At 50.2% G+C, this 22,881-nt stretch overlaps 1 protein-coding gene across 27 annotated transcripts in view; it reads left to right on the top strand.

Moving 5' to 3' along the window:
- Positions 1 to 22,881, top strand: part of DENND1A (DENN domain containing 1A) — a 459,444-nt gene that overhangs the window by 380,990 nt on the left and 55,573 nt on the right. For 26 of the 27 annotated variants that reach the window (XM_039861385.1, XM_039861390.1, XM_039861381.1 and 23 more), the window contains 5 exons: positions 11,914 to 12,018; positions 12,392 to 12,479; positions 14,436 to 14,476; positions 16,838 to 16,909; positions 18,131 to 18,187. In XM_039861385.1, coding sequence (XP_039717319.1) covers positions 11,914 to 12,018; positions 12,392 to 12,479; positions 14,436 to 14,476; positions 16,838 to 16,909; positions 18,131 to 18,187 — 363 coding nt within the window. The remainder of the gene's footprint in view (positions 1 to 11,913; positions 12,019 to 12,391; positions 12,480 to 14,435; positions 14,477 to 16,837; positions 16,910 to 18,130; positions 18,188 to 22,881) is intronic. The other variant, XM_039861384.1, reaches the window with a different exon arrangement.

Below are 22,881 nucleotides of genomic sequence, written 5' to 3'. Positions count from 1 at the left end.
AAGCGAGGAGCTGTGGTTGGCGAGGCGCACAGGGTCATGCCGTGGAGGGCTTCTCTCCAAGTGCGCACTCCACATGGATCTGCAGGCTTGGGAGCCAGGGGAAGGGGCGTGGTGACATGGTGGCTGCTGGAGCAGCCTGGCCTGAGAGGGAGGGTTCGAGGGTGAGGCTCTGCATGAATGCAGCCCCTTCGGTGAGTTCCTCTGTGAATAAAGTCTGCAGCTCTGACATGGGACACCCTGTTTGGGGCTGGGTGGGTGGCTCAGGGACGAGGCACCAGCATGTGCCGAGTATTTATTTTTTCCATCTCTCTCAGCAGTTCTGTATTCTAAGGGTCCAGCGTCCACTTCTCAGACCTCTGGCTCTCCTTCCCCCCAAATAAGGAAGGAGAGGATCAGCATCTCACCCCATCCATGATGTGCGCCTTGAACCCCAGGGACATCTGCTTCCGCTGCACAGCGCCAGCTGGGCCTTGTCCCGGCCCCACGCCTCTGCTTTCCCAGCTCGCGAGCGCCTGCTCTCCCTAGAGCTTGGTTTTTACATCACCCTGTCCCGCTATGGACTTCCTTGGGGCCCACGTCACAGAATCACCTTGACTGTCCTCTCCCAGCACCCCTGTCAGAATCACCTTGACTGTCCTCTCCCAGCACCCCTGTCACAGGTATTTGTTGAGTGACAGGTGCAGAAAGTTCCACACAAGATGCAACACCCAGCTCTCAAGGTGCATCTGAAAGAGCTGTTAGGACAGTAACCTCCACTGAGCACCTGCCGTGTCCTGCTCAGTACTGGCACCTTGACAAATATGGTGTCTTTTCAAACCTCTCAGTATGAAGTTAGGTAATAGCCCCAATTTACAGACGAGGAAACTGAGGCTCACAGAGACTCACTCACTTCTCCGTTCATGGAGCTCTGGGTGGCAGTGAGCCTCTTTGGAGTCTCCTGATCATACATGATCCCCATCTAAAGACTGGACTCCTTGGGCTGGGGCTGCAGTATGTGGAAAAGGATATTTTTGAGGGAAATTATCTGCTCTTTCTTGAATTCCCTAGAAACCCAGAGATAAATGTATTTAGGCAACTGAGCATGCTCAGACTGCCCTGCCTGGGCTGTGGGGTCAGACAGAACTGACTTCAAGTACAGCTCTGTGGCCTTGGACCAGTCACATGCCCTCCCTCTGTAGGATGAGGCTAAAGAGCCTCTCAGTAGGGTCATTACGCAGATCCAGCCTCCAGCTGCAGTTGTCATGTGCCTGCCGCATCCCGGCCTGGCAGGGGCTCCGCAGACGGCAGCTTTCATGGTGGCCCCTTTTCTCTTTTCTGTGAGTCATGGTTTTGACTGCACTGATCCAACAACACATGTCCTGGTCAGGTAGTACATGTCACACGCCCTGAAACAGGCTGCTTGAAGTGAATCACCGCAGGCATGCTTTGGACAGAGAACTGCCACCATTTGGAGTAGAAGACTAGCAGTTTTTAGCCTCTCGCCTCTCTAGGAGTCGAGTCCTGAGCTAAGTATTCTACATGAATCACCTGTTGATCCCCACACAACCCTGTGAGGTAGGAAGTCTCTCCCTCATTTTATGAATGCGAAAATGGTCAGAGGGTCTAGGGCCTTCCCCCACGTTCCAGGCACAGTAAGTGGCAGAGCCGTCACTCCCACTCGAGTTCACTCTCTGTTCCCGACTCTGCACTGAGGGCTGTGCCTCGGGACACATTTCTCTGTGACGGGGCGGAGACCGTGTGAAGAAAGGCCCTCTCTGTGCCTGGAACAATGCATGTTTAGCATTAGGAAGCACCGGGAAGATTTCCTAGCTCAGCACCTTCCCCTTTGACAGATGAAGAAACTAGACAAGGCCTAGACAAGGAGAAGGAATCGAGGCCAAGTCGGGGGTTTCGACTCTGCTTCTCGTGCTCTTTCCCTTTCACGATGCTGGCGTTCGTTCATCCCTAAACTCTTGCTGCTGAAGTCCCCCAGGCCCCAAGCCCCACCCAGGCACTGGAGATCGGCCCTGAGTAGGTGGCATTCAGGAGAGGGGTGATCATGAATAAGTGAACCAGTAAGCGAGCTCGAGTGGGGGAACCCCTGAGGGCCTCGTCACCAAGAACTGGGGGGCAGCGTGTCTTCAGTGCGGTCTGTCCATCTTCTCACTTAACGCAGGGGGCTGGAGTTTTTCCCCTCTGCTGACTAGGTGGTGCTTCCGGTTTCATCTGCGTGTCCTTCAGTCTTTGGGTCCCTGGGTCCCGTATTCCTGTTGCCCAGCCAATGTTGGTTCTCCCGCCAGTCACTCTTCAGGTTGATTCTTGCTTCTCCCAGGGGTCCGCCAGGCCCTCAAAACCCACCCTCTCTCCTGCATACTGTCTTGAACTGTCTTTTCCCTCTCGGGAAGCTGAAATCCTCACCTCTAGTCAGTTTGCTACTTCCTCTCTTGGGACTTTGACATGCAAGAGTCATTACGTTAAAACTCAGAATCTGGCTCTTGGCGACAGGGAGGCAAACGGGTGCGGCCGAGGTGGCTGAGCCGGGAGGTGATCGATACTGAGAGCTCAGTGTGTCTGTGCGGTTCCCATACTGGGGAGAGAGCTGTCACTCCGCTGCTGCACGGGGCGGTCACCATCTCGCCCGTGGCAGCCGCTGCACCTGGGATGTGCCAGCATAATGGTACTGAATGCTAGGACCATGAGGTAGGGGTTATTATTTCCGGCGTATCCATCAGCGAGAAAACAGAGGCTCCCAGAGATGAGACGGCTTCTGCAAGCACGTAGTGCAGCCAGAACTCACACTCCGTTTCTCCAGAGCCCACTGTCCTTGTCACCACCGTACGATCCATCGCTTTGAATGGTTAGAGCAGCCCTGGTGACGGCTGAAACGTCAGATACGATCTCATGATCATTTCTTTTAATCACAGAGAAAGAACATTGTGTTACATGAGCCCCGGGGCCAGTCGGACTGCCACAAACTTGCTCTGTCACTGACCAGCCCTGCAACCTTAGGCAGGTGACTTCACCTTTCTGAGCCTCGGTTTCCTTGTCTGTAAAATGGAGACCCTGACGACACCTGCCTCGCGGGTCGCCGTGAAGAGCAAGTGAGATGATGCATGTAAGACCACCCGGCACGGCGCCGGGGCTCGGTGAGCGGTCGCTGTTTTTAATCACGCACCTGCGTTCCACACAGAGCCCACTCCCATCTGCATTTCTTATGGAAAGAAAATCTTAAGCTAGTATGCATGAAGGCCCACCTCATTGTGTCTCCTCCGCGTCCGCAGGCCTCCCCGCTCGTCTGCCACTCCCGCGCTAATCAGAATTTCCTGACTTCTTTCTGTTTGTCTCGGTTAATGCAGAGGGAAGGAGCCGCTGGCGCAGAGGGGCCGAGGCGTGGGCCCACGCGCCTGTGATTTGAATGTCTTTACTGTAATCTAGCGAGTGTGTGTGGGGGCTTCTGTCAATACCCGAGCGGCGGGTCAGAATGGGCAAATACGGTTAGCCCGGCCGTCCCGCCCCTGCAAATCATCACGGTAGCTTTTGTCGGGGCCCCACGTTTCCCCTGACTTAAATCATCCGAACAGTGAGCCAGCTTCACAATAACACATTGATTCTTCGTTTAGGGCTTGTTACAGTGAGGGACCCAGCCTGGGAGCCTGTCCCTAGCCTGCCTGGGCTATCGCATCAGAGGTTCAGAGGGCTGTCTTGGTCCCGTCACCCCAAAACCTGGCTTGGCTCAGGCGAGCCAGAGCCATCTGACTGTGACCATACAGCAACCACCTTCCTAAGTCCACGCTGGTGGCCCTTGAGCGTGTACCACGTTGTGCCTCTGAGGATGGGGGGAGAGCGTGATTGGACTTAGGGGTCATTCAGACCCACCAGCTCCGGGACCTTGGGCAAAACGCTTCACCTGTATGGGAAGCGTTTCCTTTCCTCATCTGTAAAATGGGAGACGTGTGTGAACGTGGAGTTCGGCCGAGGACTCGGTGAGCATAGGGTTCACTTTGGTCTGAAGCAAGTGCTCAGCTGTCATTGGCTCTTTTCCCTAAACCACCGCTGCTCCTGGACAACCTGAAGTTACTGTAGTCTGACCCTCCCTCCCTGCCTTCCAGGAAGGGTATGGCGTCCTCCAGGCCAGACGCCACGCTAAGCCTTTTCTTTGTTGGCTGGAATTCACCCTGGTTCCTTGGCAGCCGACACAGCCAACGCTGTGAGGAGCAGGCCTTGGATACCGCTCTGGGAGAGGCGCTGAGGCCCGAGCAGGGGGCTCAGCATGAGATCTTCACGGGGCCTGTGAGGCAGTGTCGGCTGCCGGTGGGAGGCTGTGGAAGCACCCCTCACACTTATGCATGATTTGAACGTTGTATTAGGAATTTGGAGATATTTAAACAAAATGCAACCAGGTTGGGGACCACTGGTAATAAATGGGGCCAAATTCCCCAGCTTCTTTATTCCTAAATTTTAAGAAAATGAATATTGATTGGTCTAGAGCAGCAGTCCCCGACCTTTTTGGCACCAGGGACCGGTGCTCCTGTGAGAATCTAAGGCCTGATGATCTGAGGTGGAGCTGAGGCGGTGATGCTGGCGCTGGGGGACTGGGCAGCGGCTGCAAATAGATGACGTTTTGCTCCCTTGCCCACCACTCACCTCCTGCTGTGCGGCCAGGTTCCTAGCAGGCCTCAGACCGGGACCGGTCCACGGCCTGGGGGTTGGGGACCCCTAGTGTCTAGGTGCTGTGCTAGTCACTCCCACCTACACCAGTGCTTCTCGGACTTGGCTTCATTGGAATTACCTAGGGAATTTTAGAAACCACCTGGCACTGGGGACTTGGTTGAGTTCATGGCCAAGGCTGAGCACTGTGCTAACCACACTATCTAATTCATTCCTGCTTAACCCCCCAGCAGCCCTGTGAGGCAGGTAGTTCTCCCCATGTTACAGGTCATAAGAGTAAGGATCTGAGAGGTGCAGTCACTTGCACACACGGGCACAGCTGGGACTAGAACCCAGCTCCGTGTGTCCCACTCCCCCGTCTGCCTCTTCCTGAAGTGGCTCAGCTGACGCCTACTGTTGGCCAGCCCTTGGGAGTAGATCAGAGCCTGCCCACTGGGAGCCAGCGATTAACTGGGCAAAGGTGGTATTGGTACAGGGACAATTCTCAAGGAGGAACTGGGGCCCTCTTCACCTGGAGGCATATCAGGTCCGGTTCTCACAAAGAAGTAACATGGGGAGCGAAGCCAGAGGAGTGAGAGTGTGTGAGGAGGTTAGGGAGCGGTGGACAGCCCAGAAGCTCTGAAACTGGATGGCTGGGTGGGCGAGATGGATGGGATGTCATAAGCAAGAAAAGTCGTCTGGGGAAGGTCACAAACAGCCCTTGTGTTGTGCTCAAGAATTTCGAAACCCCACTTTCATTGACCCACAAACTTGCCTGAAGCCGTTGTATGCTGCTGAGTCTGATGCAGACAGCAAGGCGCCAGAGCCTCTACTCAGTCTTTATCCCGTGAAGGGAGAGGGGAGAAAAGAAGGGTTCGCCTGCTCGTGGCACCCCGCGCTCAGCTTATGCCCTGCTGTCTCCATCTTGGACTCGTTACCAGTTTTACCTTTGCACCTGCGTTTGGCGAGGGCTGACGGGGCGGGAGCACGCGCAGAGAAGATTCGCACAAGTCGTCCACCGCAGCCTTGCCATCCCCCAAGCAAATGTAGCTTCTCGGTGCCCCTGGCAGAGTTCCGGTGCACCCAGGGCGAGTGGGAGGTCAGCAAGACCCAGCCGGCTTGCCAGGGAAACGCGTCGATGTCCACGACTGAGTAAGTGGGGTGCTGACCACCCCAAGAGGCACCATTGGGCAGTAGAACCAGAACTCACTTCCACACTGAAAGAAGGCAGTGGTGTTCTAAGAAACACGAATGATTACAGAGCTGGCAGAATTCCTGTTCACGTTACTTCCTTGTCTTAGCCAACCATTTACTGTGAAAATGGTGACCTAGAAGAAGAAAAGATGGAGCAAGCAGTTCCTTTTTCATTTTCATCGGTAAGGCAAAGGTAGAGAATGTGAGTAGAAAGTGCGTGAGTCGAGAACTGAAAGAAACACAGTCGAGTTAGTTCTGTGCAGCATTTCCACTGTCTGGTAAGAACAGAATACAAATGTATATACGAGTTACAAAATATGATTCCACATATGTTAGCATTTAAAACTGGCATTGCACAATATAAAGTTAACAGTAAAATTCATGCTAATAATTTAAATTTTTGTTTTTCTTTACATAGAATGACATTAAATAGTAAATTTTAAAAACACCATGTGAAGTCTAGAAAGAGACCACGAAAGAAAGAAAAAGCTTTGCGTTTTAGTATGATACTTTCTTGCTTAACAACACCTCTTTCCTGCATATTCATTTTGTACTGGGTCCCCCAAATCATGTTGCCAACCTTGGTAACACCCAATTTCTGCCCTCGAAAAAACAAACAAAAAAACAGCTATTTGTAGAAGATCCATGTGGAATACCTATTAGTTGTAACCTATTTTACTCTCCCAAGCAATCCTGTGAGCTGGGCCAGCACTGAGCAGTTGTGACAGATGAGGAACAACAAGTCACCTGAGATCCCATAGCTATGCGGTCATATGTGGTCAAAATCAAGGTTCACGTCCCGGGCTCTCTGCTCCAAGACATGTCCTCTCTCCACCATGTTGTGTTACATTAAGTGGATCTAACTTTAAATTTTTTTTGGATTCCAGATTACAGATTTTTAGGACAAGAAAATAAAATCATTTTTCCAACCAAAAAAAAAAAAAAAAGTTTGTTTTTTAAAGATGCCTTTACTAAAAATGCCAAAACCAGCCCTCTGCTGTGCCAGTTGTCACATGGCTACTGTTATTTGTTCCCTGCGCTAGACAGGATTCCTTGATAACAGAAGCTTTTCTTTTTGACTTTTATTATAGAAAATTTCAAATTCTTACAAAATAAATGAACTCCCATGTCTCCATTGCCCAGCTTCCACAGTTATGAACCTTCGGTCCATTCTTTTTCTTTTTTTAGGTTTAAGAAAAAAATTTTTGATTATGGCAGCTATCACCACCGCCCATCCCAGAGCATTTGTCATCTTGCAAAACCAAAACTCCATACCCATTAAACAGCAACTTCTCATTCTCCCTCCCTCCATCCGCTGGCAACCACCGTTCTACTTTCTGTCTCTGTGAAACTGACTGCTCTAGATATAGGGGAATCAGACAGTATTTGTCCTTTTGTTACTGGTTTATTTCACTTAGCATCATGTCTTCAGGGTTCATCAGTGTTGTAACATGTGCCAGAAATTGCTGCCTTTTTAAGGCCGAATAATATTTCGTCGTACGTGTATTTTGTTTACCCGTTCATCTCTAGACACTCGGGTTGCTGCCATCTCTCGGCTGTTGTGAATAATGCTGCTGTAAACATACCATTCTGCCATTCTTGTATCTTCTACACCTTCATCCGTTCCCCATCCCTCACTGGATTATTGACGTTAATCAGAGGAACTATATTTTATTCATCTTTGTATTCTCCTAACACAAAGCCCGGCACATAGTAGGTATTTTTTTCATGTGTTATAGATGAATGAATGAATCTTCCAAAATTATTGTCTTTTTCTTTTTAATTTTAAGCAAGGCCCAGAAAGAGAGAACATCTCCTTTTTTTCTTAGACTCATAAAGTAAATGTGAAATTTTGCTAAAAACCACATTTATGAATGAGAATAAGAATTCAGTACTTTATGGATCAGCAGAACAAGGGACATTGCTGAAGAATCCGATGGCAGTTTTTATTTTTATACCAGTACCCACACTGCTGTGGGTAGAAACCGTTTATTTGGGGAAATATTAAAAACCTTTGGAGTCACCAGCTTAACATTTTAACAAAGATCGACTCATTAATAATGAAATTTTCAGTTGATTCCATACATCAGAAAGATAATTTAAGAGTAAAACTTATCTTTTTGTAACCAAGTCCTTGACAGGGCTAAGCAGCTTTGTTTAACTGTCGTCAGGTCATAGACGGGAAAGTCTGCTAATGGGATCTAAGCTTGAAAGCTCACGGCCTGAGTTCCCTGCATTAATGTCCCTATCAGCCAGTAGCCCCAGCGCCTAGAGTGTAGACAAAAGGTTTAATCAGCCGAACGGGAGAACTAAATCGGCACTTCTTACAAAGTAGGGAATTAACGAGACACCTTGCTTACTCCTCTCCACTGCAGAGAGTGGAGTGGGGGGGCGGCCCTTCCACCTGCAGGAAGGGGGTGGACAAGCTGATGTAGGTGGCTTGGCCTCCTGGAGTTGGGCCTGTGGCGGAAAGAGCCTTCCTGAAGGGCCTGCCCGCTCCCAGGAGCCGTTTGTCTCCGAGGGGCTGGTGCTCTGCGTGTCCGGTGGGAGAACTTGAGTGGTTCCACCTTTAAAGAGAACCCTCTTGCTCCCCAGCAGGTTCCGCGGGTCAAACAGGTAGAACGGAGTCCTCAGGAAAGCCCCAAGTCCAGAGCGGACCACGCGCGTGATGGCTGCGTGACGGCGGCAGCCGGGCCTCGGAGGCCGTGGCGGCACAGATCCCCAGTTCTGCCACTTATGGGTCCTAGGACTTTGGGCAAGTTACTTTGCCTCCTTTATTCTGTAAAGATGAGGTGAGATGATGCTGTTGTTGTTCCCTTGGGAGGTGAGTCGCTTCAGGGGGATGAGCCCTGTGCACCTGTTGCCATTCAGACCTTTATGCAGGACTCCTGGTGACAGTGTCACCACCTTCCGGCGCTGGGAGAGAACAGTTGCCCTGAATGGGTGGATTTTGCTCACCTAACTCCTGTTCACTGTTCCAGGCTCCGCTGTCCTGTGCCCTGGATGAGCCTTTTTCTCTTGTGACTCCTGTGGGCATTTCGTGGCCCGCCCCACCCCCGTAGCAGTATCTGTTTCCATGTCTGAATGACACTGCCGATGTCGTTCTTCAACCTCTTTGCAGAAAAAGCCCCCGTTGTCACATGTCCCATGAATCTTTCCCATCCGTATCCATTTCCTTGTTTTCCATTTCTGTTTTTATAGTGCAGACATCTGATCCAGGGAGATGTCACCTCCAGTAAGCAGACAACAGGCCCAAAATATTCATATCTCCCCAAAGATGGGAATCTTTCTGCTCTCCTGCAGCTAAATCCTGCCTCGGGCTACCCTCACATACAAATCTGGTTGCAGACTCTCTTGAATTTTATTGGTCCTTCAGCAGACTCTCCTTCCTGGCAATGCTGGGCCAAAACGCCAGCAGTAAATGCTAACGACTCAATGAGCATTTCCTCTGAGCAGCTCTAAACTCCCCGGACACAAGTGTCACTCATCTGGCATTGTGCTCTGAGACCTCTTTACCCGTCACGAGAGCAGTGTCTCAGCCACCCTGAGACCACAGGGCTCCTGTGACGGGAACCAGAGTCAAGCTCATTCTGTGGTTCTTTAACCAACATCCCTGAGCTTCTAAGTAGGGGCTAGGCTCCATGCTGTTCCCAGAGAATGTGCCTTCTCGAGCTGCTGGTCACAGGAGACACCAGTGGAGATTACCTAGCACCCAAGGGTGCATAAGGTACTGTGGGAGCATCAAGCAGGGGTAAATGACTGCAGCAAAAAGACCTGTGCTTAAGAGGAAGATGGTCCACATGGAAGGAATAGAGCTGGCAGAAGCAAGGATCAGAGTGGAACAGGATTAGGAGATGCATTTGGAGCATAAGGTATGTGAGGCAGCAGAATAAAGGCACACAAAAGGACCCTGGAAAAGAAAGCCAGGATCAGCTTCGGAAGGGTTTGTTTGCCCAGCTAAGGAGCTTGCTTTCCTCTCTCACCCAGGACCCATGCATGTGTCGTATGTGCTGCTAGGCGTACAACGTTAAGCAAAAGAGGTACCATTCTTCTTTACATGGAGCATGTAGTCTAGTGGGAGAAACAGACATTAATCAAATAACCACTCAAATGTAACATCTCTGCAATCAAAATTCTTGAGCAGGACAGTGACATGATACAACTTGCGTCTTAGAAATTACTCCGCCCAGAAGGATTGGAATAACCGGGAGCAAAGACACAGGAGAGGGACGTAGAGTTAAACCTCCACCACCATAGTCAGGCCTGTGCCAGAGTAGAGGGATGGAGAGCAGGGGCACACGGGGGACATTTCACTGGTAAAATGGGAGAGACTTAGAAAGTCTGATAGGACTACTGTGGGTAGCTATGCATAATGATCATGGAAGGAAGGAAGGAAAGAGAGGGAGGGAAGGAAGGAAAAGATTCGGGGTACAGTCCAAATGGGGTCATAATCAGGGGTTTGGACCATTTTGAGTTCGAAGTGCTAGGAGGCCATCTAGGCGGGGATGGTGACATGGGTTTGGAGCTCACAAAGGACGTCCGAGCTGATGATGTTTATTAGGAGTCATTTGGTGTATGGGTCCCACTGTGCTCACAGAGGAGACCACCTGGGAGAGAGTGAATTGTCCTGCTGTGGTCCCAAGGGTCAGAAGCAAAACTGCAGGCCGCGGGAGGGGCATTCTGGTTGGGCTTCTCTCTGTCACTAGCTGATCTCTCAGCTGTCCAGCAAGGAAGGTGTGAATCCGTTCAAAGTAGTAAGTGGCCGGAGGATTCTTTTTCCTGAGGAGCTGGTTTGCTTTTTCTCTCACGTCGTAAAGCTTGCACTGTTTTCCTTCTTGCTTCAGCAGCCAGGGAGCTCAGAGCTAATTTCGTAACTTAATTTTAGAAATCATACAAAATCCGCATATCTAGATACTCTTTTCTCGTATAATTATATTTGATATATTTATGTCTTTTCCACTTCTGTTTTTTTTTTGCTTTGTTTAAGGGTTTCATGTAAGCTGCCTCAGACCCTTTGTAAAATTAGGCAGAGGATAACTGTATAAAAATAAATATTACCCTCACCCTGACTTTTTTGGGTCATGCTTGCAGCCTTTGTGCAGTAAGTCTGCCCAGGCGCTGAGCTAATATTGGCTCAATTTAAGCAGGAGGAACTTTTGGAATTTACAGCAGCTAGACGGTAAATTTAACACTCACGTAATTCATTAAAACAGGATAAAAGTGGAGCTTCAAACATCTCTTTGTTTGCCACCAAATCTGTTAAGGGCGGGGTACCTTTACTTCAGTTCAAGATGTAAAAGTCTGATCTCTCAAAATTGAGAATACACCACCCGAACTAAAGACTCGTCTGTGTAGATGACCACTCCAGATGCCTTCAGAGAAGGATTGAGGTGTCAACTACAAGATGGGATGTTTTTTAAACTTAGGGTGTCATTTTCTTGACTCATAAAATATAGTTTGGTAAAAGGAAACTTCCTTATCAAACAGCTATACGCAAAATTGGATGGTAAATTTTATTTTTGATCATCCCTGCTTTTTCATATAAATAATTACTTTAAATTTTAAATTTATTATTGGCTAAGATCACCATGTAAATGATTTTCATACTGTGTTCCACAGCTGGTGCCTTAGGGGCCGCAAAGGTGCTGGGAGTGGGGGATCAGGGAGGGAGGGCCCCCTCAAGCACGGAGAGCCCAGCCACCACCCCCACCCCCAGCTCCCACGGGGTAGCTGGCCATTGTATGTAGCAGGGCTCCTTCTGCATAAGGCGCTATCTGAAGAAAGGGCTCCACTCCTAAAAGGGAAAAGTTTGGAAGCCGTCGCATCAGAGGGCCCATCTCACCAACTCGCTGTCGGGACATGGAAGGTTTAGAATCGGACCTTTGGCTCTGCGACTTTGGGGGATAACGTCCTCCCTGACACAGCTTCCTCCTCCAGAGGATAGGGTGCCATCAGTGATAATAGCCACTTCACCCGGTAAAGGAGGATCTCACGCATCTAATCGGCAGATGTAGACGCCCCTCCGAAACCAGTTAAGAACCGACCACCCTCACTCAATCCCTCTGTCCATCCTCTCTGCTCTCTGCTTCCCAGGAGGAGCCGATCACCTTCTGTGAGGAGGCTTTTGTGTCCCACTACCGCTCTGGAGCCATGAGGCAGTTCCTGCAGAATGCCACACAGCTGCAGCTCTTCAAACAGGTGCGTGGCCGGCGTCTGGGATCCGGAGGGGGCGGCCTCCTGCGCTGTGGTCACTGAGCACCGAGGCCTCAGGCATGAGCAGGGCTCGGGGCCTCAGCCTGAAGCGGCCCAGGGTCTGGGGAGGCGGATTGGGTGAGGAGGGAGGTCAGCACCCAGACAGACCCTTACAAACGTGCCACGCGGTTTTACACGTTGTCATAAACACTCAGCCGGTTTTCAGAAACTCGCCTTTTTGAACCTCCCGATTCCAAAGGCCCTTTCCTGTCATGGGAAGCCTGGTGGTTCTTTGCTCATTCGCCGGGGTGCCCAGTGAACGGCGTTTTTCCTGGTTTCTTTGTGGACGCTGCTATGCATTTCTTCTTTCTCTCTGTAGTTTATCGATGGTAGACTAGACCTTCTTAATTCCGGTGAAGGTTTCAGCGATGTTTTTGAAGAAGAGATCAACATGGGCGAGTATGCTGGTGAGAAGCGTTTCTTTTTTTTTTTTTTCCCCTGTGCTGCGGGCTGGTAAGTGGGATTAGGGTGGCTTTGGCAAGGAGTGGCAGTGACTTCTTTTTTCCTTCGGTGGGGATTGGGGAGAAACTGATTTCAATCCTGGCCTTGCAATGTTTGAAGAATTCCTCTTTATTTTCTGATGAGATGTACATTGTCCCACCTGCAGTCCTCTGTCCTGGGGTCAGTTGCTTCATGGGGGGCAGGAAGCAAAGTCTAGTTGAACGTAGTGGCCAGCATGGTACGGTGGAAAGCACAGGAGGTGACGTGGATTCAGATTGGGACACTGCCTCCTTCCTAGCGGGGAGAGCGTGGTCCCATCATTCCACCTCTTTCGGCCGAAGTGTTCCTGTCTAGGCGCTGAGAGTCACTGCCTGCCTCCCAGGAGTCCCGCTGCGATTAAGTCAGAGTCCACGAGGACAGGGTCGGGCAATCACCCGGGACACACCCCAGCACAGGATCGCTGCTCAGCGAATGTCTCTAAGATGTGAAAATCATTGCCGAGCGAGTGTGTCGTCTCCACACACCTTTAGATCCAGAGGGATCGTCCCCTCCTTTTTCAGAGACGCAGCTGAGGCCCAGAGAGGCGTTAGTGGCTGACTCTGCCTCCTGAATCCCCATCCGGCCTTCTCTCCAAGTCCCAAAGCCTCAGTCTTTGGCAGCAGAGTAAAAACTCAATGAAAAACAATAAGAATCGTGCTGCCGGCCCCTCTTATTGCCGAGCATGTGCCTTGTCTGGACTATGCTGACACTCCAACGGCGGTCCGTACACTCAGAGCCAGGCAGAATGTCACCTACAAAACCCCTTCTACGGGCCCGACCAGGCCACGCTGCCTGGAGAGCACGATGACTCCATAAACCAGCGTGCACATCTGCGGACAGTGATAGTGGACCGTTGACAGGCCTTTCCTGAGCACCTGCAGTGGCCAGAGCTCGGGGAAGGAAGAAACAGAGGATCCGGTTCTGCCCTCAGGGGGCTTTAGACCGGCAGGAGGAAGAGATGCACAGCTCAAGACAAATGCACATTAAACCCGTGAGGGAGGAGTAGAAACGGGTTTCCGTGCGGTTAGAAGGAGGCTCCAAGAATTCTCACGGTGTAACGGGAGCTTCACGAAGCGGGCAGGCAGAGCGGACTCCAACAGCTGACTGGCCGTCCTGAGGAGACGGGCTCTAGGTGTTGCTAAGTCAGGTCACTCGGAGCATCTAGAAAAGCTGTTTACTGATCAGACCTTCTTAGCCCACCCCTTAAAATGAACACGTTCCCCAACAACACCTCCTCCCTCTTTCTCCGTCACTACTCAGGCGTGCCGAGTGCGTGTCTTGCGGTGTGCGTACGCTGGGGCACGCGGCCCCGTGCTTCCTGCCCTGGGGTGGCGCCCAGGATTTCAGGGGCTAGGGACCTCTGATCGAGTGCTCCTTACATTGGAGCACTGCTCAGAGGACTAGGAGGAGCTGGCAGAGGAAGTGACCTGTGAGCTGGCCGTTGCGTACTCAGCAGGGAGAGTAGGCAGCGGTGGCCAGGCCAGGGGAACAGCGTTTACGAGGGAGCGGAGGCCTGCAGGGCGCGTGGTCAGGGAGCCCGAGGTAGGTCCTCAAGGTCAGAGCCTCAGTGGCCCAGGATGGAGAGGCAGAGGGTGGGCGGTGCCGGAACGAGACAGGGGAAGAGAAGCCGGGCTGCCAAGGGGTCTGCCCTCGTCCAGGAGGCAGCGAGAAGGGCGTAGGTGTGTCCTCAGGGCACTGGTAGGATCAGATCTCTGTCTGAGAAAGAAAGCCCGTGGGGGCAACTGGCTGCCGCTTCCTTCAGGAGGTGAGGCGTGGGAGCCTCCGCGTGCTTTGCCAAGTCCTCCTGCTGGAAGCAATTGGAAGAACTCCCGAGGGCACGTGACTGCTTTAAATGACAGCTTCTCTGACTCCTCTTTCCACAGGCAGCGATAAACTGTACCATCAGTGGCTCTCCACAGTCCGGGTAAGTGTGCACCCCCCTCAGAGCCACCTGGGCCCCTCCTTAGCCTCCTGGCAGCCTCCCGCTTCCCCTGCCACCCACAAGGCTGTCATTTGGCCTGGGGCACTTTGTTCTCTCAGCTGAAGATGCTTTTGTTTGTGAAGCCAGGTGGAGGCTCGCAGGATGAGGCTGTCCAAACCATGCCTGGTGAGGGCGAGAGCCAGGAGAAGCTTCCTCACCTCAGGAAGCTGGCCAAGGCCTGTCACATGGATGTTGTCATAGTAAAGCATTTCCAGGTGTCTCCTTTTAGGGCCAGTGCAATTGGGGTATCTTCATGGGAAAACTAGAAATGTATCCCTTGCTGCTCTGCAGTTTTTTCACAGCCAAGGCTCCTGGGAAGATGGGGAACACGTCACTGAGAGTTTTGCATCCCCTCACTGTTGTGAACAGTTTTCTGTTGTATAGGAAACGAGGCGTTTAGGGCTTCAGAAGCCACTACAGAATTCAGATTCTTGCCTTTCTCTTACACGGGTTTATCGGTGAGCACGTACGGAAGGCCTGTGCGCCGGGCGCCATGCTGGGGACTGGGGGTACAGTGGGGAGCAGACACAGGCCCTGTGCTGGGGAGCTCCCCATCTTGTTGGGAAGGCAGGCACGTAAACAGGCAACTCCAACATAATGTGATAAGTGTTCTCTCCTGCTTGCGGGCCAAGTGCACTGCTGCCAAGGCGGGTCCCTTGGAAGTGGCTGCAGTTGGCCGAGAGTAAGCAGCTCCTCAGTGAAAGACTTCTTTTGTTCTTCTTGGATGACCAAACAGGGCACTTGGCAAATCATAGACAAGCAATAAGGACTTGTTGATTGATTGATAAAGAGAGTTTTACTACTCCAAAGGACCATTGAAATAGAATACTGAGTAATTTTGGAAAGCAGAGTGGAATAAATGAGTAGGTGAAAATTTCATATTGTCCTACAACAACACAGAGTGCTTTCTAGGTCAGATTGTAATGTTTTTAATTAAAGCTCGCATTTTCTAATATGAGCAGTTAAAAAAATTGTGCTAAAAGTTAATCCCAATAACTGTAATACTACATCTCATTCTTTTATGTGCCCACTGGATCCAGTCTCTCTGTCTGTTCAAACCAGTTGGGATTACCTTTCCGCACCACTGCACATCCGATTACGTGATGCATTTGATTAAAACCTCTAGAGTGTAGACTGCTTAGCCTGGCCCTTCGCGAGCTGACCCCATCTGGCCTCTCAGCCCTGCTCGTCATTCCTCCCACGGTACACTGGCCACTCGTTACTCACAGACACGCTGTGGCTTTTCAGCTCGTGCACTTTCTATGTGCGATTTCCTATATCTAGGATGTTCTTACCCTTCCTACCCACCATGCCCCCTGCTAACGAACTCCTACGCATCCTTCACGGACCAGGCCAGATGGTTCATCCTCTAAAGCCTCCTCTGACCTCCTGAATGATGAGCTGCCTCCGCACAAGCACACACAGCCGGTGCAGCTCTCATCACCTTAGGCTGTAGCTGTGGACCCTGGGGCACCACGTGGACTGGAGGTCCTTGAAGGCAGAGAGCGGCCTTCCTGTGGCTCGGTACCTTCAGAGCCTAACGTGGGGCACCCACTCTGTGAGCCCCCCCAAAGTGTCGTCTGGGCTTCGGCACCTCACGTGCATGCATCGCCTCCTCTGTGGACTGGGAAAGCCCGGCCCGCTTCTCTTCCTCCTCCCCTCCTGCTCTCCTAAAGAAACCGAGCCAAGAAATCGGTATGTTGGGTTTACACTAAAGCCATGATTAACATTTATGGCTGTTCATTCTTCCCTTTTCTCAAGATACAGAAGTTAAGGAAGGCAGCCTACCAGACCGATTTAAAAACAACACAGAAAACCAGGGTAAGGGAAGGAAGGCGCCTAGCTGAGGGGAGCATATTTCCAGAGCAGCCAGCTAGCCCTGGCTGGTCAGGCCCCCAAGTGTCTACCCCAGCTTGGTATTAGCTAGAGTCCATTCTTATGAAACTTACCTTGATGCTCTCTGAGGTGACTAGAAGCCGTAGGTTATTGCGAAGAAAACCTTGCTTCAGAGAGGGCCTTTTCTTGCAGGCAGTGGACAGGTGCCAAGCAAAATACTGAGCCTAGAGTCCCCCCTCAGCTAGTTATCACCATCCTTATCCCCAACACCACCCCGCATACCCACCCATGGTGATTCTGCCATGGCCGTAACTAATTGCCTGAGACCAGTTACCATCGAGGCCTGTTCCTCTAATTAAGTTACACACTCTCGAAGTGTTGCTTAACTTGATTAAAGAGAAGCAGTCTTTGTTGGTGTTGGCCTACTATATCTTCAGTCCAAATTGCTAATTGACATTTTTATTATAGAAAGGAAGTGGAGCAATTCTGAATACTGTGAAAACGAAAGCAAACCCAGCCATGAAGACCGTCTATAAGTTTGTAAGTACTGGTCTTGGTCTCAGGACCCACACAGATCTGTTCCTTAGCATGACGAGACTCTTAAATATACCTGATCCTATGTGCAGAGATGACTCGGAGGCTACCGTGCTGTTTCCTAAAACTCTCAGTGCCCTTAGAATCATTTAGCGTTGATATTTTATGACCAGGTCAGTGACGTTTTTAATTTAAAGCGTTTCTGCCTACAGTTGCTGTGGGGGAAATGGGAGGCTACTGGTTTTAGCTTTTAAAATATAGACTGGGTGGGCAGAATTCTGCTGCTCCGTGTCTGTGCCCCTAAGGCCTGGTGGGGTATGTTCTCTCGGGTGTTCTGACAAACGTCTCCTGTGTGTATCCCCGTTACTATGTCCAAATAAAGCAGCTCCTTTGCAGGTTACGGAAGCATGTTCATGGTGGGACACACCCTCTAATTTTTGTCCCAAATTCATCATCTCTCTCATCACTGCCCTATAGGAAATGCATTGTTTGTGAAACTCGTGCCCACAGCAGAGTGAAAATAGGAGAACCCGTCAGTTCCCGATGCTCCATCTTTTACAAGCCTCAAGTAGTTTTTTTTTTTTTTCTCATGATTTCTCTTGCTTGCTAATTTGACTCCGAGCCACTTAACTAGGGCGGTTTTGTTTTATTTCCATTTTTAATTGTGTTAGTCCTTTCCATGCTTAAATTGTAGTTACTTTAATGGGGTGGGTGGCTGCCAGCAGAACCACACAGGTCTGAAATGACAAAGTAAAAGCCAGGGTATCGTGGCACTGGAGCAGCCCAGAGATATATCCGTCCAGGCCATTCAGCCTGGGCAGAAAACTGGTCCTGAGGCCCTGCCCTAGTGAAATGCAATAGGTAGGTATTCTGAATCTTGCAGCCAGCAAAGCTGCTGCTCTGGTCTTACTGGTAGCTGTCACCAGGCTGCTGAGATAAATAATTATAGAGAGCAGAAGAAGGGCTTTGGAAAAGGGGGGGGTGGTGGGTGGGGAATCAGTGCCATCAAAATGCAGAAAATAAAATCTCTGTAACTCTTTAAGGGTTTTTTTTTAACCTTTTAACATTGTATTTGTTTTCATAGCCATTATGTTTTCAACTTGATGATCCCATTTTTCCTTCCTTTTTCTAGTCATCAGAAAAGGTGATTGGCAACGGACTGAAATCAAGCATAGTCCCTGCTGGAAACAGAAAGGGAATCTTAACTTAAATTAATTTTTCATGCAGGCAAAAGATCATGCAAAAATGGGAATAAAAGAGGTGAAAAACCGCTTGAAGCAAAAGGTACTTGAAGTTCTTATTCAAAATGTATAAGCACCGTGTATGAAATGCGTGGCCACAGAAAGTCTGATGTGATCAATAGAGGACTGTTTGATACGGTGTTGTTAGCACACTTCAAAATGCATTACCAGCTGTCCGGGAGTTTTCACACTGTTATAAATATTCACAGACAAAAAACTGTCTTCAAATAACATTAAGACTCTGGCTTAAACCCACAAAGGCAAGCAAGTTCAGGTACCGTTGTCCGTCTGTCCCTTGCCCTCCCACCACCCCAGGCGCAGGGTCCACGGGGTCTGTAGAAATTGGCTCTGGCCCGGCCTCCCCATCTGAACACCACTCCCTCCTGCACCGGTCCTCTGCCCTGGGGCTGGTTGAAACCAAAACCAAGAAGCATCTCCAAGGAGATGACTACCACGGTCCCGGCATGCACGAGGCCGCCATGCGGACACAGGGCTCTGAGGGCAGGTTTAAGGAGGACACTGGAGGCTGTCCTCAGATGGTGGTTTTGACCGAGAGGAGCCCAGCAATTCATGTTGAGACGCTTGAGGGGCAGGAAGAGGCTCTGACTGGTCTTCTTAGGCCACCAGTAAAATCGTAGGAAATCATCCAGGCCACATCCGGGCTAAGAGCCCCCTGCCTGCTTCGCAATACTTGCACCTGGGGGTGAGGAGGTGGGGGGCGTGGGGGAGTGGAGATATATAGAACAGAGGGGCATTTTTCACATTGTTGTGAATGTCCCCGTTGTCATTATTATTCCCGCCCTTCATTAAAAGTGGTCCAGGCTATAGGAGCTTTGCCTTTAATTCTTAGAACCACCCTGGGGGCGGTCGTTCCCATTCTTGTGTATGGAGACTGTGGTTCAAAGGCAAAGGCAAAGGCAAAGTCGTTTGCCCACGGGTCACACTGTTTGAGCCAAGATTGGATTCCAGATCCATCTACTCCCAGCGTCTGTGCTCCTACCTGCCGCTGCAGTGTTTCGTGCTGCCTTCCTGAAACAGGTGTTTTGTTCACCAAAAGAGGTCTGGGATCACTTCCTTCCTTACCCCACACCCCGAATGTGCCGCTCGAACACGAGCCTTTGTCTATCTCGGCAGTTTGTTAAAAGCTGAAAGCAGTTGTAATTTTATGAAGTCAGAAAGGACCTCTAATTAACTTGAAGTGGTCAAAGGAGTTGATGCCTTTCTTTTAATTGCAGAATAATTTGCTCTGACTAAGCATTTAAATTCTTAGTTTCAGCTGAAAGTGAATTTTTGACAGCTGAGATTCAGGTCCTACGATAAAAATCCTGTATGTTAACGTAAACCCAGATAGACCTTAACTGGTCTGCTGCGTCCTGCCGGAGACCGGCAGGTGAGATGCGTTGCTTGGATGCTATTTACATCTCTAAATACACCTTTTTATCCCCTATCCCAGTCACGTGTAACCGAACTGGATGTTAAATGGAGTGGCGGGGAGGCAGGAATTCTCTCACCAGATTTTCCCTCCTCGATGTCTAGATCCGAGGCTCGGACTGGCATTAGAATGTTCTCGAGATAAGCGGAGAAAGGGGCCCCTCCACACGCCCCGCCTCCCGCCGCCTGCACACAGCGTTACCAAAATCCCCTTTTCGTGATTCGTATCATTTCTGCAAATTACCGGTTAAGCTCGGGTTTTTTGACGATGCCGTTCAGAGGTTTCCTTAAACGATCTAGATCGCTCTCCTTCCACGCCATCTCCCTCGGGGTCCGAAGCTGAGCTTCTCCTCTCCGTGTCCTCTTCCCCCTGCCAGTCGCATTCAAGAGCAGCTTCAGGAGATAACGTTCTACGCAGAGTGTCAGTACATTTCAGGTGACACGCATGGTGAAGGCATTTTATAGAAATGTGGCTTGTCACCGTCAGATTGTTGACAGATCCATTAGTGCACCCTGTTCAATTTTCACTTTCCCCTTCTCGTCTTACAGATCTCTCCAGACCTGATACTTTGCAGTGTTTCTTGGGGAAAAGAACCGCTCCTTTGTAATTGAAAGTCCAGCCGTGGTGGGCGTGGGTGGGACTTGGCCTCCCGCAGCGCCCCGCAGCCCCCCGTTCTTGAGCTCATTTGGGATCTGGCTTCATCCGACCTCTCTCGCCGCAGTAGAAAATATTTCCGGGGCTTTTTTGTTCCCCTCCCCTCTACGTGGCAACATGTATCTTTGTGGCTCCCCAGATATCCGTGTAGTACAGACACCTCCAGTTTGGTTTCTGCTATGAAACGGGAGCAATTCCCAACAAAGACCCAATTTTCAAATGTACTGGGTTGCCACCTGGCCCCCTCTAACGCGGCATAGCGATGGTGACCTCGCAGACATAATCAAGAACCCCATCCTGCCCTCTGTGCTCACGCCTTGGGTTTGAATTGCAAATAGAGAATGTGGGGCCGACCTGTGGAGAGGTCACCACGGTGAGTGGAGGGTCCGTCTCTAATATGACTGAGCAGGGCCCCTTCTCCAGCCCTTGTTCATTTGTGCTGCAGATTTTCAAAGCATCTGAAACGGGAGCTTTCAGGGCGTCCGTGTGACCATCGGCAAATAATTGTAATAGATGCTGTGGTGTGGCTTTATTCCATACCTGCGCTGCTTCAGCCCAACAACAACAAAAAAAAAGGACAGATAACATATTTCTCTGGATAAATGGAGCAAGGTGGTCAAGTTCGTCTATAGCTCGGCCTCCTTTGAAGCCTGACTTGCTCAAAATTAGAAAGCAGAGAAATGGCAAAGATGCTGCCTGGGCGTCTCTTTCTGAAGGGAGAATGGAGCATTTTCCTCCAGAGCGTCTCCTGCCAGACCTGGCCTGCGGAAGAAGGCCGCCTGGCTGGGCTTGCGACTGTCAACTGTCGCAAGAGCGTCGTGCTCGGGGCCAGCCTCGGGATGCCCCCTTTCAAAAGCGGCAGGCACATACCTGTTCCTCCTCACCTGCAGAGAACATTAAGATATTCACATAAGGATGTCTTTCTTTTTCTTTTTTTCTTTCTTTCTTTCTTTCTTTTTTTTTTTTTTTTTTTTTTTGCCTATTGGGGAACCCCTGGAAAATTACCTTTTTTCTTCAGTATCAAAATGATTTTATCGAATCAGCCCATTTCACAGCTCCTTTTAAAGTTTCTGAATCTTTGACCTTTGACAGTTTAATCGAGCTTGTTGATTTAGTTTCTGTGATTAAAAGAATCGAATTCACAGTTGGGTTAGCGAAGGCCAGACGTTTCCTAGTGCATTGAAGGGAGTCAGTAAGCGTGCGTGGGACCGGGAGATGGAGGTAGACTCCTGCAGAACAGACATTTTCACACCTTATCACACAACTGTCAGCTCCCCGTCTCCAGACAGGCTGCAGCCTCAATCATGGAAATTCCAGCTCTGGACTCTATTTTGGTATCTGTGTTCCTATTTTAATTTGTCGTGGTACGAAGCAGACTGGAAACGGAGACCAGCAGTCCGAGCTGGAGACGGTCAGGTTCCCACCTCACACCAACACCATGGACTGGTACTGGGGCTTCTGAGGCAGACGAGCTGGATTCAGTGCTGATTGTGTAAAGTCTCAACTGTGTGACCTTGAGTAAGTTACTTGACCTCTCTGAACCTAGTTTTTCTCTTCTATAAACGAAGAGAAATTAGAGATTTTTACTGGCTTATTCTAAGGATTAGATTTAGAGATTTTTACCGGATTGATCTAAGGCTTAGAAGAGGTAATGGGTTTAACAGCAGCACTTAGTGGCCGCTCAGTAAATTAGAATTTGCGCCCTGTCCCATTCCTCATACCCCACATCCGGAGCAGCCGGTCTGCCCACCCCCACGTGCACCCCCCCTCCCCCAGCTTGGGAAAAACCTTTCAGTCATCCACACAGCAGAGTTCCTGCAGCACAGCTCTGACCCAGTCACTCCCCTGGTTCAGACCTTCCAGACCTTTCAAACCGTCCACCTCCTTGGCCAGGAGGCTCTTGGATGCCCCAGCTGCCGGATCACTTAACCAAGCTGTGCTTTCTAGCGCCCCAGGGCTGGGAATGCTCTACTCACATCTCTGCCTCATGAAGCCATATCCCTAGCTCCTTCCCCGTCCAGCCCCTGCCCAGCTCCTGCCCAGGGACACTGAGAGCCCCCTGCCCCCTCCGGGTTCCTGCCCCCTGGCTTCTCATGGGTACTCTCTCCAAGGACTTCCCATGTGCTGTCTTTGCCTTCCACAAACAGGCAGAGATTTGATCTGTCACAATTTTGGATCTTAGCAAATGCTTAGGGAAGGGATAGGAATGGAACTATTTTCCAGCCCCTTTGCTTTACCAGCCGATGTAAACTTCTAAGACCCCCATGCCCTGAGCTGAGCCACAGGGCTCCTGGGAAGAGATCTGCCACCCTGTGGTGGCCTCTGATCTGCAGCTCTGTCTAGTGTCTTCCTTCTGTGTGGTTTCAGGAACAGATTTACCCCTCCTGTCAGCTTTCTTGGTTTTGCTTTTTTTAAATGACATTTCAATGGTCAGGGTTTGTTGTTGTTGTTTGTTTACAAACAAAAAACATGTTTCTTGAAGAAAATTCAACAAATCAGAGAAGCAAAAAGAAAATGATCTCATTTTGTAGCTTGAATTTTCACTTACTATATCCTAAACATTTCCCAGACCACTGACTGTTTCTCCCACATGTCATTGTTTTAAATAGCTGCATGAGATTTTATCCGATGGACACACATATACATTATTT

Source organism: Pteropus medius, unplaced genomic scaffold (genome assembly GCF_902729225.1).
Source record: "Pteropus medius unplaced genomic scaffold, Ma_sr-lr_union100, whole genome shotgun sequence".
Lineage (NCBI taxonomy): Eukaryota > Metazoa > Chordata > Mammalia > Chiroptera > Pteropodidae > Pteropus > Pteropus medius.
This window is presented reverse-complemented; position numbering and strand designations above follow the sequence as displayed.